The sequence below is a fragment of the Miniopterus schreibersii genome (genome assembly GCF_964146895.1).
Source record: "Miniopterus schreibersii genome assembly, chromosome: 14".
Classification (NCBI taxonomy): Eukaryota; Metazoa; Chordata; class Mammalia; order Chiroptera; family Miniopteridae; genus Miniopterus; species Miniopterus schreibersii.
This window is the reverse complement of record NC_138114.1, coordinates 25,538,588-25,559,031: the sequence shown is the minus strand read 5'-3', so window position 1 is coordinate 25,559,031 and position 20,444 is coordinate 25,538,588. Positions and strand designations below refer to the sequence as shown.

Below are 20,444 nucleotides of genomic sequence, written 5' to 3'. Positions count from 1 at the left end.
AAACAACATCTCGGAGTCATGCAAAGAGCCCGATAAACCCCCACGGCCAGCCCTGACAGCCCATATTGCCCTGCCGAATGCCTGTGTGTTGACAAGTTTCCAGTGACATTACTGCACAGTATAGATGGCGACCCAAGCTTGACTCAGTCCTGGAGCCACGACATGCTGAACTATTTCTGTTCATCGCAAGAAATAGTTTCAAGATGAAAGAAAATAATACAAACTATCTTTTCCCAGTTAAAACATAAAGGTGGTGATGACTGGACCCAATGAGAGAAAGCGAACAGTTTAAACGTTACTGAAAATGTAACCGGTATTTGCTGTACAAGGTCGGCAAGTGCACAGAAGGATTTCTACCCTTCGTCCCACTTAAGCACACGCATGGAGAACTTATGTTTCTTCATCTGCAGGGATTTTGACTCCTCACTAGGTATAAGGTAAGAAGGTCATATGCAACATAAAACTAGCAAGGGTTAAATGGTGGCTGATAAGATAGGGAAATGTTGGAATGTTATTTATTCTCGGTGTTATTTATGACACATAGCAGGTAGATGGGGAAAAGAAAAATTGCTTTATAGTCAATTTTGACATAAAGATCTTTCATTTTTATATAACAACTTACCATTCTAGAAGCCAAAGAACTGTCTTACAAAACAGTTGTGCCATTATGGTGTTTGACAGACAGTCGTTAAAAGGTATCGTTAAGAAGAATTATAAACTATCATTCTAGGTTAAAGTAGGCTGAATGATGACTTTAAGAACATCGAGGCAGAGGAGTATAAGGAATAGGGAAAGCTATGCCCAAGGATTCAAGACCGTGTGGCAGCTAAAATCAGAAGTAAACTTACAATTTTATTAGATGTTAATTTATTGCCTTTATTGTTACGTAATGAGAAGAACCAACTTGATGAATCAAAACACTATCCTTAATTTTTTAAATTTTTTTTAGCTCAAAATGAATGAAGGAAAATTTACATATGTTGGTAACTGGGAAGCAGCTAGTTCAAAGAGCAGGAGCTCATGTTCCATGGGGACCAGAGACATATGCTGAAAGCTGAGCAGGAGATTCCAGGGTCCAGAACTCAGCAAAGTAGCAGGAAACAAAATAAATATCCAGAAAGCAGTTGCATTGTTAATACCAATAATGAACTATCACAAAGGGAAACTAAAAAAGAAATCCCATTCACAATTGCTTAAAAAAATACCTAGGAATAAATTTAATCAAAAGACCTTCTTTTAAATCATTAATGAGCTTCCCTCCTACATATCAATAAAGACAAATAAATATATCCAGGCAACCATAAAATTTCTAAAAATAATCAGTGGTAATGCAGAAAACTGTAGGGTGCTTACATTAAATGCAAATTACAAGTTAAGTCTTTAAATTTATACACACACACACACATACATATATATAATATATATAAACTGTAACAGACCACAGCAAATATAGGGGAAAATCCCGAGATTAAAATATTTATAAATCATAAAAGAGGACCTAGGTCTCAAAGTAGGTGAATGCATTAATCTGCATGTTTAGAATGTCCTTGAAATAAATATATTATCAAAGGTTCTTGCATACTGGAAAATATAATATGTGTAAAAATATTCATAAATATATAAATGAAAGGGAAGCATGTCCTGTCTTTGGGATTCTGATTTAGTAGAAAATTCAGTGCACAGTCTTAATTCTAATCAGCATAAATAACAGTATCCAGTAAAGCCAAGAGTGCTTTGAATTTTACATTTTTTAGGAGCTGAGTGTTCTATTATTCATAATCCTATTTATATAGGATATCTGATGTAGCTCTGCTGTAAGCTTCATCCTGATCATAAAATAAAGCCACCATGAATTTTGGAACAGTGAGAATAATACGGGAACATCTGAGGTTTGATATTATACAGAAAGAAGTGAGGAAATGTATTTAGCACCTAAAAGTGGAATAGTATGTATTTGTATAAAATTGTTCTAATTGGTGCCTTCTATTTCCACATTAAGGTACGTGGCTATAAAGGAAACCATTCTCAGAGTTTAATTTATATGACAGACATGTAGCTAAATGTCAATTCCGTTATCTAATTTTATGATACAGCATGTGATGTTTTGAAATCAGAGCTGGCTCGGTTGCCAAGGTTACTGTGATAACACTCTTGCCGCTGAACACATACTAGTTACTCTCCAGATGACCTGTAAACAAGTACAGACAGGACCTTGGGGGCTGGAAAAAAATGGAATCTCCTGATGATAGCAGCACAATGCCATCCCACAATACAGATCCGGAGGGCCCCACTTCTGACTGTGTCCCATCCATATCGCAGTGTATGAAATGCTGCTGGAAAGCTCAAAATATAATTCAGAGCTCGGTAAATATTTTGCCTCAGAAGAATGATAGTTAAAGAGAAGAGATTGTACGGAAAGGGGCACTACTTCCGAAGCTAAAGTGATTTACTGAGTCAAAATTCTATTTGTATCCTTGGAATAAAGTTATTTTTTCTTTTTTAATGCACATCTATGAGAATCTGTCCCCATGACTTCACATTGAAAGCGGTTAAAAATATCATATTTGCTTAAATGTATTCAGTTTAACCCTTGTTGACTTAATATAATTAAGAAATTATAATTATAATTAAGAAATTAATTAAATATAATTAAGAAATTAAGAAAACACTGTGTACAGATTACACAGAATCTTATTCCTTTGGACTGCAATATGCATACAGTGCTCAAAATCTGATTTTAACCAAGAGGCTGCATCAATGGAGGTGGTGACAGGGCCGTGGGAAGATGCTGCTTTAACACATTCCTCCTTATCTCAACCTTCTTTTCTAATTCCTCATGCTCAACACATCAGTATCCTCTGTGACATAAACACCTAGACAAGCAAGCAACTATTTTGAGAATGCCATTTATTCCCTCTAGATTTTGAGCTATGTTTTTTTACCTGGTCAAAGAAGGCACAAAACCTGCAGTGAAGACGAGCTCCAGCTTTAGGCAGAATTCCAAGGAACTAGAGACATTAAATAACCTTTAATCAAAACATCCATTCCTGCGTGGAGACTTCAACGTTGGACACGAGCGTGTGTTTAAAAATGCCATTCCCACGAAGGAGAAAAAGAAAAGGGCCACCTCCGGCGTGTTTACTTCTATAGCTCTGCTACTTTTCAAAATTAAACTTATTTATTTACTTTTACTTGGAAGAGCTGAGTTTAAACATAACTGGGGCGGGGAGGTGTGATGAGGACATTTGCACATAGTAGGCAGTAGGGTTAGCCTAGGAATGACCTCAGGGTTCCGATTTCAGCTCTAAAAAGAAGCTGATGGGATTTACATGGAGCCCTACAGCTATTTGGAGTAGAAAGCAGAAGAATTGGAGAATGCAGAGGCAAAGCACAAAGTAGACAAAACTCTATAAACTCCAGAAGTTGAATATTGAGAAGGGGTAGGGAGAAGTTTGGATTTTTTTTTTTTTTTTTAGTGACGAGGCTAAGCAGCTCTATTAAAGAAAGCCAGGATTACAAAGGACTTGAGTGTATAATCTCAGTTGCTTGCCTATAAATGTTTACTTTTTGGAGAAAATGTGATTTCTTGTTCCTAAGGCAAAATATCAATATAAATGTCTCACTAGGGTACTAGCATATCAAGTAATGCCCATAAAATGTTTTCATTAGGTAAGTGAAGAACAATCCAAAGTAAATCTGTACGTTGAAACATTGTGAATTCCCAGTTTCATGGAGGGGTAGGAGGAAGGGAGGGGATCAGAAAGAGACCTAGTCATCCAAAAATGCTTGAGCTGACAAAGCCAACCTCAGTTGTATCGGGTTTTCTCCAGGTATTAAACAAACAAAAAAGCATATTTTTCCAGTGATCTTTCAAGGAGAACACTGGCCAAAGATAGCATGTGAAAAGATTGGCAAAGATATTTGGGTAACGTAAGGAGTGCGTGCAAAATCTTCTGATGGAAGATTAAAGGAAAAAACCTGAAAAAAGTGCATCTTATCCACATATCTTGGCCTGAGCTAGACTTTGAACAGCAAATGCCACACACGTTCTCAAGGCCTTTCTTTATAATCTCTACAATCGAATGTAGCAAACATGGTGGGAAAAGACCAGAGGAGCAACAAGAAGCTGAACTGCTTTTCCAATCCAAAATGCCAAATTCATCCTTTGAAGAAATGTCTGGAAGGGGTAGATGATCACTATCAAAAATTGGTCATTAGAAATGAGTTTTCTAAGCTCTTTTCTATCACAAAAGTACTTCTTGCCTTCCCTTTTCTAGTCCCATCTATTTCATTCCACCACTGTTCAGCTAAAGAGCTGTGGGGCTTGGGTTTTCTTACATGGTTAAGTTGAAAAAGAATCCCTAAATTATCCTTTATCCAAGAGCCTGCTACAAGGCTGATCTGATGGTCAATGTGAAGGATAGTGGAGTCCACGCAGTATTCCTGACAGCTGTGAGAGGGACAACCACAGGCTCTTCTCCACTGTGCCAGTTCGGGTTGGGTGTCTTGAACTTGGTGACTAAAAGAAAGCTAACAATTATATTAACCTGAGTCTTGCCTGCAAGTGTCTCCTTTTTAACAAACATTTTAAAGCCTTTGCTCTATGGTACAATCCCACCTCTTTAAAAGTCACTATTGTCTATTATTATTTCTTTTTTTTTAGTAGAAAGCCCCATACTCTCTTTATGAGTAGAGCTCATGATCACATTTTCATGGGTTTCTTTTTGTTATCCCCTGTCGGCAACGATTCAAGTAGGAGTCTCTGACCTCCACTTTTGGGGCTTCAAACTTCCTCTCCCTCCCACCTCCCAAATAATCGAGGTAAGCTCTTTACGGAAACATTTTTGGAACCATTCATGTCAACAATGCATCTTTCATGCATATAGTCTGACAGCGCTATGTAGACAGACAGATCAAAACAGCACAAAACAGCTGGGAGCATGGCAGAGAAAAGAAATGTGTAACATGGGGCTTGGGGAAATTTTAGTAGGGGAGCAGCCCAGTGGTGTGTATGAGATGCGGAGGGTCGTCGGTGATGGGGAGCATAGCCGCCGGGAGATGAATGGCTGTGTAAGCTCAGACTCATGGAAGATGGAGCGGCCTGCAGGGGAGTGCCTGGCAGGGCAGCACCATGCAAGCCCTGGAGGGGAGCAGAGAGATCAAGGTGATACTTTACCAATAGCAGTGAGGCTTCTTAAGTACAGATGTTATGTGGGGAAAACTGTGAAAACACCCTGAAATATATTCAGATTTGGGAATGATTAGCATGCATAACTATTTCTTCCAAGCCCCTAACTGCATGTTTAGTAGGAAGCAGCATTTTAAACCAGTCATCCCCCACCCTCCAAAAATGGGACCAGAGCAATGCACACTCTTATGCAGGAAAGCCATAGCCACACCCCAACCAATGCCACCAAACCCTAAGATAAATAATACTCAAGTCTTAAAAATGGTTGGTTTTACCATCATAGTACAAATCTCACAGGGAGCAATGGCCCTACCCTAGAAGGTGGTTGGTTTTCATCCAAAGGAAACTGGCTATTTTTCATTTGATATTCTATTTCACATGCTCAGCAATCTAGGCTCCCTTTAGTATATTCTTACACCTCACACAATCATCGGAAAAAGTTGAATGCATGTGAAATTGAGTGAGGCACAAGTAATTTGTTACAAGAAATAGCTTAAGCAATGCCATTTAACTCCTGGTCAATGAAAGCAGGAAGCACTGACATAAAGAAGGCTTGATTAACAGAAGGTGAAACTGTGGTAATAAATGCCCTCCCTGCTCCACCTGTCATTCTCATTTCTCTTTGGCTTTCCCTGAAGCTAAATGACTGAGTAACTTCCTTCCTACACTGTTAATGTTTTCTCCTGAGAGCAAGACTAGCTGCAAATAGAAGAAAGGCTCTGTGTCAGCTAGAATGTCAGATGGGAGGTCTCTGGGATTAACCTCCCTGACTCTTCTGAGACAAACAAGCAAGATCATTCTACCACAATAAGAAAGGGAGTTTAACCTGTGCTGCTCAGTAATCCTCTGTGAATGGACAAAGGTACAAGAACTTGTTAAGACACTTATCCAATATCAATAAGCAATCATTTTTTCCAGAAATATTAACTGATAACCTGCTGTGTACCAGGCAATCTTCTAAACGTTGGGGATTCAGTAATTAGTTAAAGATGCAAATTGCTGTCCTCATTGGGCTCATCCTCATCATAGAGAGGCAATAAGCAAAACAAACAAAAAAGTAAAATATGTAGTATGCTAGGCAGTGACAAGTGCTAGACAGAAAATAAAGCAGGAAATGGGGAAAGAAATACTGGGGAGAAGGAGCCGATGAAATGTGGCAGTGGAAGGCTTTACTGAGAAGGTGACATGTCAGTAACGACCTGAAGGAAGTGAGGGGGCTAACTTGCTGATACCTTGAGGGAGAATATAGTAGAAGAGGAAACAGCTAGTGCAAAGGCCCCAAGGCAGAGGCATGCCTGGGATGTTCCCCTGAGGGCCAGGGGGAACACAGCAGGAGCTGAGCTCAGAGAGGCAAAGCTCAGGGCCTCTTACTTCAAGTGAGCTGATGAACCATTAGGAGTTTTTGAGCAGAATTACATGATGTAATTTGTGTTTTAAATGGATCATCCCACTGCTATAATGAGGAACTGACTAGATGGTGGTGGGGGAAGGTTGTCAGGAGGGATAAGACAGAAGGAGGGGACCAGTTATGAGAAAATATTGCAGAGGGAGAGGATGGTGACTTCAGTCTGGGAGCAGATGGTAAGAAATGGCCGCGTTCTATATCTAAGTGGAAGGTAGAGCCAACAGGGTTTGCTGATGGACCAGGTGTGGGATATGACCAAGAGGAGTCGAGAATGATGCTTGAGTGCTTGCCCTGAGCAATTCTTTCTTCCCTGTTCTTTGTACTGACATCTTCAATTCAGCATTTCTAACACTGAATTGTAACTATTTACATGCTGTCTTCTCCACTATACTGTGAGTTTCATTTTTAGAGATTTTGTTCTGTTCCTATTAGTTTCTCTCCCATTGTACACAACACAGCATTTGTAACAAAGAGCCCTTCAATTACTGTTTATCAAATAAAAAGCCTTATAGATGTTGTAGGATAAAAAATACAGATGCCAATATGTTTGCAGACTCAGAGTCTGAAAGAAATGAATTTAGGCCTAAAATAAGTCAGGGGATATGTTAGAATTTTAATAAAGACTGAAAATAGTATGTGAGTTATTACATTTCTTCAGACAATTATTGCTAAAAGACAGCAATATAATATCACTGGTATATAGCAGAGATTAAGCAGGTAATATAGTTTTTAAATTATCTGAATTTATCTAAAAAGTCCATTTAACCAATCTAATTGGATACTTTCATAACACCAGAATAATAACGGGTTAATGATCGCTTCCAGGAATTAGATTATCTCCAGAAGCAAAGGAAATGTAAAGAAATAGGCAGGCTACTTTCAGAATTCTGGGTTAGTTACACAGAATTAAGGCTTAAGGGAACACCTTCTATTTCACAGACCATCATTAAAAAAATGCCAAAAACCAAATTAAAAAATCACTAAAATAGAAAGATAGCCAAGGAGATAAGTTTAAAAGAGCATTTGCTAATTTGCTTTATCTTTCTTTAATTCAGTGCTTCGTTCTTCTGACTATTTTCTATATACTATATGTTGGTGGCAGAGGAGTTCTGGGGAGAGAATAAAGATAGAATAATTGTGGAAATCTAATGAATGGCCAACATTAAAAGTTACTGATAGACTGTTGTTAAGATTCACTAAGAAAAATATTTGTTGAAGTGTTCTGTAAACTGTAAAGGACCAATTATTGTCAGACAAATACATTTATGCATTCAAAAGTCACCAGTGATATATATTATATATTGCAGCTAATAAGAATGATAGGACATTCTCATCAAGAAATCTTTCCCTTTTGGCTCACCAGCTCATGTCCTTTATTGACATAGACTTGCTGAAAGACGGCAATAGAATTATCCTTTGCAGACGCCGCAGAATTACTCAACAGTCTCTTTTTCCTTACCACCTAATTTAAAAGGGAAAGATGTATGGACTGAAATACATTTCTTCATCAGAAGATTCCAGTATAGAAACATCACAAACTGATGTTTTCTCTTCTTCCATGAAGAAGACACTTAGGTAGGTTTGACCCAAGTTGTCAAACTTGTAGTCATTCAGCAGTAACAGAAAAAAGGTAAAAAATAAAGGAGGCACAACACAAGATGTTAATATATTGAACAGTGCATGTGTTCTTCATTCTGTTTACCCATATAGTGGCTTCATTATTCATACTTCTGTAGCATCTTTTAGGTTCATCGATGCTTTTCTGGGTTGAACCACAAAGGACCCTTTTCCATGATCAGTGTTTGGGCAGCAGCCTGCATTCCTCTAGGTCTTGGAACATGAGTGGCTCCAGTCATCAATCAAGCCCTGTTGCTATCTCATTTGGCACGGCTTCTTTCCAATTCCGTTCTGGGGACAGGGCTGAGTCTGGCAGGAGAACCTGGCTCTTGGGATATTTGTCTTCCGGTTACAAGATGTACCAGTTCAGAGCAGGAAGGACAGTGTGGGACAGCAGGCAAAGGGGGGCGCAGAGCATGGCACAGGCATATTTTCTATGTTCCAGGAGATTTGGCATCACTGCAGTCTTACGCTTTTGTATACAGTCCATAAATTTCCATCACCTTTAATTTTATTTGCACGCATTTAGAGTAGTGTATTTTTGTTTGTTTTGGACAAGCGCAAGGCAGTAATAATCCTTCTATTGTTCTACTTAATGTCTCATCTTTGGGCAAATGCAATAATTACATATATAATTATTTTTGTAAATGATTTTTATAAAGGTCTTGGAAATGATACCCAGAGGAGAAACAACCTATAGTTGGAAAAGCATTAGTATTAATACAAGTAATTCTCTGTTTAATAATACTCATTCAAACAAGTCATTCTAAAAAATATTTACAAATCCAAATATCTGGGGAAAAAGGGAGGTTTTGGAGCTGTGGCTGACTGCGCTTCCCTCCTTTTTCTCTGGGCCTCACAGCTTATCTTTTCATTTGCTAATTCACTGAAGAGAGGCCAGGCACCAGTATTTTCCATCTCTGTTACTTTCAGGTTGTTAGTGATTTGTTATTCTTACTTTAAAAGTGCAAATATAAAATTCGACCTAGTGAAATAATCTGGTGTTTGTTATAACGTTTCCTCCTAAGTGCCTTAGAAGATACTGGCTTGCATAAGATTGATCGTTAGATTTATGCACCCCTTCAGCTAACATTTATTAAGCTCCTGCTAATGAATACCAGGCCTAGGCATCGGGAACATGGAGCAGAAAGACAAAATTTCTGTTCTAAAGATACTAGGAATAATAGGAAAGGGGGAGTGGGAGAAGGAGATTAAGGAGCAATTTTCAAACAGTGGGATCATGGCTGCAACAGAGATTTGCAGAAGTATTTTATGGGAACATAAGGAGAGCTACTTCACCTGGATTCTGAAGGTGACAGTGATGAAGAGGACTTCTGCGAGCTTGGGACCCTTGTTCTAAATTCTCAGAGTATTAGTGGTAATTAAGTAGGTAAAGAATAGGTGGAGTAGGAACTGTAATTTTTCTGTGTGGATGCAAAACATGTTTGTGGGCAAGAGGCAAGAGAGGACGGGAGCAAGAGATGAGGCTGGAAAGGCAGGCTGGGACTCAACCGGAGAAACTAGTTCCACTCTGCACCTAATGCCCAGCCAGAGTGACTGAGTACCAAATGGAGAAGGTCATTTGTGTACTCCCAGAGGTTACCACTGCAACCTCCAGTTCCAGAACAAACCCACTAGAAAAGACAAAATTGTTGCTATTTGATGGAAACATGGAAAAGGTTCATGGAGCGTGGTGTTCTCATTTGGCTATCACAGGGTACCTGGTCAAGCTTATTTTTCTTAGAAAAAGATACAAACATAACCACAGCCAAAGACATAGGCTACTTGGTCAGACTATAATCCCCACATCTGAGGACTCTAGCTCTTAGAGGAGGGAACCAGCATGATTTTGGGACAATTTGATAGTGTGCCATAATCATTAGCTTTGAGATTCTAGAATCATACCGTTTCCCATATTCTGCTATTAAAAATCTGGTCCTATTCCACTCCCCTCCCCCAAGTTCACACAAATGATTATGTTTTCAATGAGAACTAACTTTAAGTCCTATAAAGAATTAAAACACATATTGCCTACCATGCAAATTTTCTCACATATCATAAGACTACTTTTATGCCCATAAAATATTTCTATTTTTTAAAAAACTTTGAGATTCAATTGAAATACACTATGTACCCAATACTATCATCCCAATCAAGATAACAAACATCCATCACCCCCCAAATTTCCTTGTGTCCCTTTGTAATTTATTCCTCCCTCTATCCTGTTTCCCAGGCAAGCAGTGGTATACTTTCTATCACTATAGATTAGATTGCATTTTCTAGACTTTTATAGAAATGGAATCACACAGTATGTGTTCTTTGGTTTCCTTCACTCACAAGCTCTCTCTCTAATCTTCCAGAGATTCCTCCCTTTTGGCTGAGGTTCAGTAGAGAGCGTCATGATAATTCCATAGCAGTATTTACCAAAGCATAGCCTGAGGACCATCTCCCTTATAATCATCCAGAACCTAGCTAAAATTTGCTGATTCACCTCTCGCCAGGACTCTGAAACCAGAATAACCAGTGTGTTTAGGCATACTCAAGTATGAGAACTAGCAGTTTTAGTTTAACCTCTTAGGAAACAACTATTCCTGTCCCTTACTTAATCCAACGAGCTGCTTTTCTTATGTCTTTCTACTGTTTTCTATAACCCAGGCAGGTCTTAGTCCTTTATGCCACAGCAGTACACAGAACTAAATATCTTTAAGACATAAGTTGCAAGAATTTTCCTAGATGCCTTTGTACCACACATGTAGAAATGTGGTTTGGATTACTTTCCCATAAAGAACATGTATTGCTAACTTTCGTCCCTTTGCTACCTTGATATCAATTTATAAATTCCACCATTAGGGCCAAGTCTTGGGTGAACAGAGTTTAGTACTTGCCTCAAGTGCAACATTTACAGAGGTGCCAAAAAATCTCAGTAATCCAGATGAAACATATCTTAAAAAAAGAAAATTAACGGGAAAAAAAATCCATGATAATCAAAATACCAAAATTTTCAATAAAGTCAAGACTAGTAACAGTGCCATACTGAGCCTGAGGCAGAAGAATAGAATCAGTAATAGTGCTCCTATCTTCTAAAAGTTATTGTTATTTATATTTTATGCTCGAGGTGGAATGGCTTACTCACCTCACCCTAGTCTTGGCCCTGGTCCACCTCCCCTTGATATATTTCTCTCAAACAGGCTTTTTGCCATCCTGAAATCATCATTAGAATGTTACTTCTGGCTCAGCATTTAGAATGTGCCATGAGCATAAGAGCTACTTCAAAATACTCTATCTGGATGCATTAGTTGTTTCTGACATTTTCCCTTGCCATTAACCACATGTATAGCCAATCCCAGGCAAAGACATGAATACTGGTCACTCATAGTCCTGAATTTTTTAAAGGGCCTTAACCGAGCACTCAAAATGGGATCTGTTTGTGCTGTATCTGATTACATGTGCCTTCAATGTGAAACATCTTATCTAAATAGACACGCTGAAACCATGGCTCTGATTAATGTTACCATTTAAAACATGTACTATACCTTTCATAGGAGCTAATAACATTTGAGAAAAATCAGGGTGTAAGAATAATTTATTGAATAAATAGATTCCAATTGGACTGAAAATATGCTCAGGGAAAGTACAGTGGTTCTGCATGCTTCAGTTAAGTTTGGGGGAGGAAGCAGGCCATATAAAGTACAGTCATCCCTCAGTACCCATGGGGATTGGTTCCAGGATCCCCGTGGATACCATGATCTGAGGGTGTTCAAGTCCCTATGTAAAATGGGGTAGTATTGTATATAACCTATGTATATATCCTTCAGCATACTTTAAATAATCTCTAGATTCTTTATAATACCTAATATAATGTAAATGTTTGTAAATAGCTGTTATACTATATTGTTCAGGGAGTAATGACAAGGAAGAAAGGTCTGTACATATTCAGGACAGACACAACCATCATAGGCTTAACTACATGGTACATGTCAACAACAGCATTAACATTTCCCCCCCAAATATTTTCAATCCATCATTGGTAGAATTTGTGGATGTGGAACCTACAGAAATGAAGGGCCAACTGTACCCAAGATTCCTACTCCGTCTCATATAATTTTTACTGAAAGTGAAAGGACTCGTGCTTAGCTACTTATGGATGCACATAAAGAATTAAGCGATTTGCTATGTATAAAAACTTAAGAGCAGTAACGGAATATTAGAACTGGTGACAGATGGTGAGTGCTGGTCTTCAGTGTCCACAAAAAACAGCATACGATTTAGACTGCACCAAGAATAAATGTCAAGTAAGTTTGTGATCAATCATCGTCAGCCACAAAAGCATGGTGGAAAGGGGAAGATACAGGCTTTGGAGGCAGACAAAACTATCAGGAACAGTTCTGCTCCACTCTTTCCTAGCTGTCTAAACTTGGCCCCCTTCCGTGCCTGTTTGCTCAACTATGAAGAGAGCCTGCTTTGCAGGGTCACCACAGGAATGAAGTGGGACAAGATTTGTACAGCACCTATCACAGGCCAGGCTCATGGGGAGCCCTAGTTAAACCGTAGCTGCTGTTGTCACCACAACCTCCAGCACCACAGGCTTTATTAAGTGTTTGAAGGTTATCTGACCCTGAGACAGATCAATGACAGAGGTTTCCAAGGAAAGGAAACAAAGAATTTGTAATTATTTATGTGTGGTGTGACTATCAGAGAGGAACAGAGGGGCCTAGATGTCCTGTTGAAGGCAGAACCCATCCTACTTGTCCACATTTTCAGTGCCAGGTACCTAAGTGTGAACGTTCCATTCTTATAATAGTTCCAGGGAAAAATTTTGAGTTGAGTGATAGCCCTTTAAAAAGAGGCTCTTTTCTTGCCAAAAAAAAAAAAAAAAAGAGCAGCTGATCACAGTCATGGTTACTATGTACAGTTTTGTTCTTGACATTTTAAAAGCTCCAGAAAAGAGCTTCCAAAGTTCATCCAAAAGTGGATAGAAAGTAGTAGGTGGTGGGGAGACAGGCTACAAGAGAGTTGGAGTCATCCGATCCAGACGAGAGAGGGTTTGACAGATTTCAAATGTGTTAAGTGTCGGGATGCTGAGCTTCTCTGCTACCTTCTCTCTCCAGTGAATAGAAGGGCTGCTATCAATACTTTTTCTTGGATGGATGATTTCCCTTTCTGAAGGAAAGAAGTCAACCAGATGACCCTTTGAGATCTCTTCTAGTTCTAAGTCTTTGCACAAATGTGAAACAGAAAATAGACGTGTAGCTCATCAAGGTGGAATGGTTTTCACCTGCATCCTGTTGAAAATGAGGTGGAGGTAGCCTGAGGTAGTAGAAAGAGTGGGAGCCAGGAGTCAGGCAGAGCTGAGTTTGAATCTACCTCTGAAACTCCCTATTGGGCAAGTGAAAGAATGCAACTCGATTCAATTGTATGTAGCATGGAAATAATCTCTGCCTCCTAGGGTTCCTAAAAGGGTTAACTAAACTAATGTTGGCAAAGCACTGAATATTTTGACTGGCACATTATAGGCCTTGGATAAATTGGAGCTATTATTATAGTTGGCTAAAAAATAAATGGGCTGAATAGTTGACTATCTTAAAAAGAGCAATGCCATTCTGGTTATAGCTGTACCATGCCAGGAAAACTGCAAATTCAAGTTAGCAGACTGACACCCCCTTGGCCCACAGGATCCACTCTGCAAACTAGAGCTTGTCCATGACAAAGAGATGTTTGAGGGGACAAATTATTAACTAGTTTGGTGCTAAGGAGCAGAGGAAACTGAAAGTGAGGTCTAAGGCATCTTAGTAGGAATCTTGCTCTCTCACCGTCACCACTAAAATCAAATGATTATTTCAAGAAGGTTTCAAACACATTTCCAAGTATAAGGAATATATCACATCTCACTGACTTTTAAATTCACACCAATTACAGTCAAAACATCAGTCAAAAAACAGGTTCGCAAACCAAACTGATTGTCAGGATTGTCAGGAACTGTAATCAGGACTTTTCTCCTTCACGGATGATATGAAGCTAAAAATGAAAGTCAAAGAAACTCAACAGCTTTCACAGAGCAATGAAATGCAGTGGTCAAAGTCCTATACTGAATAAAAGAAGCTCCTACTACTATCAGACTTTCCCACAAAATGTAGTTTTTTGGTGCTACATCGATATGGTATTACATTTGTAGCATTTACAGAAAGATGCTGGAGTCCAAGACAGAATAGCTCTGGCGTGTGCTCTTTATCAGGGGAGGGGTCTGTGGCGGGACGCCTGGAGGCTGCGGAGAACTGGAAAAGACAGAGGAAGTACAAGGTGCGAACATGCGCATAAAGCGAGGCCCACGGAGAGCTCAGCCAGAAACACGGGAGTGTTTCCTGAAGCCCCGTGTGTCGCGCTGAGAAGCACACTTGGCTTGGAAAGCACGTCCTGCTTCCATCAAAGGGGGACCTGGTTACAGCTGATAGACCCAAACACGACAGACAAGGGAGCAGAACAATGCACTTTGAACTGCTGGAGTCACATGAAAGGGCAGCTTGTTTCTGTTGGTGAATAAGCACAGGCATGACGAGTGGTAAAATGACTCCAGATACATCAGGGAGCTGGGCGAGGCCCAGTGTACACGCCTGTCAATATCAGATCCGTGAAAACGATTGTGCCATTAAATCAATCCTAAGCAGGAATCTCACACAATAATGAAGCAGCCCTTACATGACCCAAAATACAACTTTTACATTGTGGACCCAAGTTAAAATTCATTATTTCAAAAGCATAAATTTCAAGTGGCAACAAACCACTGAGATATTGAACCACCCTCTAAAAGCAAAACCCGATGTCTCAGTAAGCTCACAGCTAAGCCCATCGTTTTCACACTTTTTTAGAAGTGGGGCACATATAAACAGTTCTTTGAAATCTACCATGTCTATCCTTATTTGCCTTAAAGTCATCATTTATTATGCTTCCTTAAAACTATAGATATTACAAATGTGATTGCATAGTACTTATAAGCAGGTTCATTATTGTGTGCATGTGAGTGTGTGTTTAATAACTGCACAAAAGAAAAAATTAACATGGCAACTAAGATAAAAATCAAGAACATCATGGAAAGTAAAAAACCAACAAAACAGGAAGTTAAGGAGAAGAAAAGCATCTGTGACGCTAAATATTAAGTTCAAAAGTCCTTGTTACCAAAAGTTTCTGTTACATTAAAATTAAAGTTTTACTCCCATAGGCCTCTTTTTGAGTCCCCTTGAACAAACCTGTCTAAATTGCAGATTCTTTCAGCATGTGAACAACTTCCCAGGGGTTTATTCAGTATTTGAGACCACATTGGACAAATGCCAGTAAGTGTGCTCAGAAGCTTGCAGAGAGCCACTGGCTTGAAGGGATAGAGGGAACTTTCTGAAATGCTTATCTCAATACCAAGGAGTAATGCATGTGTTTGGAGTAGCTAAATAATTCAATCATGTGAGTTAACATCCTGTTTGATGTTAACAAGTGGCAACTGATCCACGAGACTTAAAGTCTAAACTTAAAATGAAATGTGTTAATTTACAATTAAGGGGTAAGAAAATCTCCTTATCTGGATTTTGATAGCTATAACACATTCTCTACGATAGACCTGAAGGAAGTTAGGGTCACGAAAACTCTTTTGGAGTTATGGCTACAAGACGTTGCTAAATATTTTAAGGCAATTTGACCATGTTCCTACTCATACTAATGTTCTTCCAGATTATGCTTCCCTTCCCTGGAACTTTCCCTTCTTCCTCTTTTCTTTTCTTTCTTTTCTTTTCTTCTTTTCTTTTCTTTTCTTTTCTTTTCTTTTCTTTTCTTTTCTTTTCTTTTCTTTTCTTTTCTTTTCTTCTCTTTTCTCTTTTCTCTTTCTTTCTTTTTTTTTTTTTTAAAGAAAAATAGATATTAATGCTTCAGTTCATTTTGGAAATGTGCCTTGTGAAGGACTTTGGAGATATTTTTCTTTCTTTTTAAAAATGACCTTCACATAAAAGTAATAAACTTTTCAGATAACAAAGCCCAAAGCAAATAACATCTGACTCTGCAAATATGGTCATGAAAAGACCAAAGAGACCTTTAGAAGTGGGGTGGTCACGTGCTAAGAAAACCTAAAACATTTTAACAGAAGGCAAATAAAGTGTTCTTCATGTTCTTCAGGAAAACAGCAATCAAAGCAGCCCAAGGCTGAGGGCACAAAAGAATCCTCCCGTCTAGCAAACATCCCCGTTTAACTAGCACTTGGGTTGTTTTTAGTCAAATACTTCCTGGGAGGAGCAGAGTGGCCAGGCAGACTGCTTTTCTTGACAACAGGAAACAATGTCATTTTGGTTGTTTTTGTGTGTTTTTTTCTTTTTTTTTGGTCTTTTCTTAGACACAGTGCAGAACCCAACACATTTCAAGGCTATATGATGTGGTTTTTGTTGATTTATGAAGCAGCTGTGGGTTTTGGAAAGGAAACTGTATTCAAGATCAACTGCGTGCGCTAGTCCTGGTTTACCTGCCATATGCAAAGCGCCGGTCTTTGTGATGATCGCCAAAAGTATCCCAAAGCCTGAGAGAAACACTCACTTCATCAACAACATCCCGGGAACGTTCCAAGACCTGGGAGAGAGAGAGAACATCCATGCTCAGTGCCACCAAAGGCTCCTATGAGAAGGAGTCTGGGTCAGCACCCCTCAGTGCCCACACGGCTCACTTGCATTTAGTTTTCTCATTACACCTAACAGGATTTAAACTAAGCCTAATTCTCTTTCTGGAATCACTTGACTCAAACATACCTCATACCATAGCCATACTCCCAAGTTTGCATTTTGCCTTTGTTTTCTCTTGCAGTGCTAAAAATGTTAATTTTATTTCCAATGCACAAACTGCCCCTCCCCCGTTTATGAGAAGACTGGCAGTAGCCTTGGCTGTTGTCTCTCAGTTGGCTGGGTGTCTGTCCCATGCACAGAAAGGTTGCCGGTTCAATTCCCGGTCAGGGCACATGCCCAGGTTGTGGGCTCAGTTCCCCATAGGGAGTATGCAGGATGCAACTGATGGCTGTTTGGCTCTCATATCGATGTTTCTTTCTCTCTCTCTAAAAACTGATTTTAAAAAAGACTGGCAATAGTAATGATGTGCCTTAAAGAAACTCTGTACATCTTACCTCCTGGCAGACCCGGTACTGGTCAATTGCCCACACGGTTGGTACATGAGTGGCCAGCAGCTGATACTGTGTTAGTGTCGTATTACATGCTCTGGCACAGATCAAGCGTGTCTTCCCCACGGCGTTGTCTCCCACGACCACACACTTGATGGTTTCAACGTTGGGTCTTTCGTAGTCCATGTCAGTGTCCATTTATAAAACTCTATAGGAAGGAGTAGACAGCACAGTGAGGACACCCAGGCTTTCAGGAGCAATCAAAGACCCGAGGGGTTCTGGCAGTTTTCTCTTTACCCAGGAACTGCTTTGGAGGTGCTCAAGCATAAGCAAGAAGTTTGGAAGTTTATACTAAGCCTAAGTGAAACTTGAGTTTTCTTTTTATATCTCACACAAGTAAAAAAACACTGGGTTGTTATTTTGACCCCAAACGGTTTATTCCGGTTAACATGTTATTTTCTCCCTTGGTTTTCTCTAAACACAACCTGCCTACTGGAGATCCATCCAGATGAGACAGGATGGCTGGAATACGTTTATAGCTCACTAGCTACTCATTTTGATCCCCTGAAGAGACTCATCCCCTGCAGGTTTAGCCTTAGACATGAGGGCATAAGCTACCTTGGCAATACTAGTGTCCATACCATCACAGTCTTCCAGTGACCCAATATCTCCCATTGGAAAGCAGTTTTCTATAGGTTCTCAGCTCTCATGGCGACTTGGAGGAGACTCCCAAGAGTAAGCAGAAAGCACTACCCAAAATTACTGACGAGTAAATTATAAGACTGAATTTTGATACAATAATAAAATTAACTTATATTTATATTTCTCCATTCATTTATTTTATTAATCAAATTCATAAAAAATATATTCCCAAGAGGGGCACCATTAAGCAATATGGTTTTTTATTTTCCTTCTTTCTGTGTTTTCATCAAGAAATCTAGAACATTTGGAAAATAATGATTTTACTAGGATGAGAAACTACTTTGGAATCTTCCTGAAACCATCAAATAAGGTTTAAAGAGAGTTGCTGAGTTGGGGGGTCAAGGGGAAGAGGAAGAGCTGCTGCCAGCTCTGCTTCCCACAAAAGGCGGAGCAGACTGCTTCCTAGCAGTGACCGGATGGATGCCAACCATTTTATGATTTTAAGATGTAAGATTTCAATGAATTTGAAATTGACCTTTTGAGGAAGTCTACTGTTAAACTGAGAAAACCAGTTAGGTGGTCACTTTTAAAGAATCAATAATGGTTTTAATGGCCATAATGGTAAAGAAACTGTAGAAGCTGATACATAATGGGGACTCAGTAAGCGTTTAATTCAACTGATTTGAGAAAAATGACCATTTGCATAATGTGAGATTATGAGTATAGAGGGAGAGGTAGAAGGAAAAATATTAAGAAGAAGGCTTTTTCACAGTTGGGACCATCTGAACATGAAACTGCCTCCTGTAAAACCATCAAAGGAGGTGACAAAACAGAGGCTAGAGAACCAGTTGATGGGAATAGAGAGATTCAAGGAACAGATGTGTGAGAAGGTTAGGATCTGATCTGTGATTCCTACACAGTGGAGAGAATTAACATAGATAGATACCTGCCTCTCGCCAGCAAATGCTGTTCTGAAGGTCTCGGGTGGGAAAAGAATCTTAAATAAATCTCCAGTTATGAGGATCAGCCAGGTGTGGTAACCCCTAATATTTATCTCTTTAAAATTTAGCCTTAACCTTCTATGGCTTTACTAGTTCCCTACTTAACAGTGTAAGATGGCAAAAGCATGACTTTGGCATTAGATCAGTGGGTCTTAAGTAGCCAGCAGAGAACATTTAGCAATGTCTGGAGACACTTTTGGTTGTCACATGGGGTGGTCACATTGGGGGAGTGCTACTGGCTTCTAGCGGGTAGAGGACAGAAATACTGCTGAACACAGTGGAATGCACAGAACAGCCCCCACGACAAAATGTCATAGTGCCGAGGCTGAGAAATCCCTGCCTTACATGGATGTGAGTTTGAGTCCTAGTCCCCATTTTCCAGCCATTTGACTTGGCAAGTTATTTCCCCTTTGTGAGCCTCAGCTTCCTCATCTGGGACGTAAGGATCCCCTAAGGTGGTTGTGAGGATTAGGCGAACTGATGTTTTCAGTAATGGGTGCTGTACCCGACACACTGATGACTTCAAAAATTATAATCATGACACTGTAGATGACTGCCTTTATGTGACAATAATATTGAGTCAGGTAGAAGACCAGAATTAGATGCAAAACCATACACTTGATAATCACAAAGACCTATAGAAGGGAGGCTTTCTAGTAGAGCAATTAAAGGGTAAGGCATTGAAAAACAAAGAATATAAATACAAGATGGAGCACAGGTGACCTTATGCAGAGAAGGCAGAAAAAGTTCTTGGAAGGGGAGAAGCACACAGGTAATTAAAAGATAACAGAGTTAGAATGATCGCTTAAAAACATTTTTAGGAGACATTTCTAGATTCTAGATGAGAATGGTAACACTTTTTAACAATCTTTGGTAAATTTCTGGTGATACTGGCATGGGATAGCCTGTGCCAGAAAACCAGGTTCCATTTGGATCCTTACACTCTGGAAACTGAGATATATTATTTTGAATGTCCTAAGTGGTGGAAAACCTTACTTGTTTGAGAGTGAGTTACATTTTATTTTTAGATAATTAAAAGTCATAGAGAGCCAATCTCTAAAATTTGGGGAATGCTTGAATTTAGTCAAAATCAAGATATGACACAAAAAATATAGAATTGGTTTCCTTGTTGGCTTACAAACTAGCTCTGATAGCAGCCCCCAAAGAGGTATCCCCCCGACCCAATAATCTGAAACATGGCAGCTTTGGTGGAATAGCTGTGTGGCTTTTGACAGGAGACTACTTTGAGGTGACCAAAGCCCTCTTAGTTTTAAATGAAGGCTATGGTTACAAAAATATCATTGCTTATTTATAGAAACATCTCATGTGCAGTCCTAAAAAGAATTTCTGTGTCAAAGGTGAGAATAACATCTGTGAGTCGTCTAATCTCTAGCAATCTGCTCAAAACTGGAGTGACTGCCAAAGGTGCTGAACCTTGTGCAAAGGGGATAGCATGTA

The 20,444-nt window shown here is 39.4% G+C and overlaps 1 protein-coding gene across 3 annotated transcripts in view; it reads right to left on the bottom strand.

Annotated features, from left to right (window-relative positions):
• The window catches only part of RHOBTB1 (Rho related BTB domain containing 1), a 107,960-nt gene that overhangs the window by 19,529 nt on the left and 67,987 nt on the right, over window positions 1-20,444 (bottom strand). For all 3 annotated transcript variants that reach the window (XM_081158745.1, XM_081158744.1, XM_081158746.1), the window contains 2 exons: window positions 17,350-17,551; window positions 16,702-16,805 (listed from right to left, as the gene is read on the bottom strand). In XM_081158745.1, coding sequence (XP_081014871.1) covers window positions 16,702-16,805; window positions 17,350-17,541 — 296 coding nt within the window. In that variant the 5' untranslated portion in view covers window positions 17,542-17,551. The remainder of the gene's footprint in view (window positions 1-16,701; window positions 16,806-17,349; window positions 17,552-20,444) is intronic.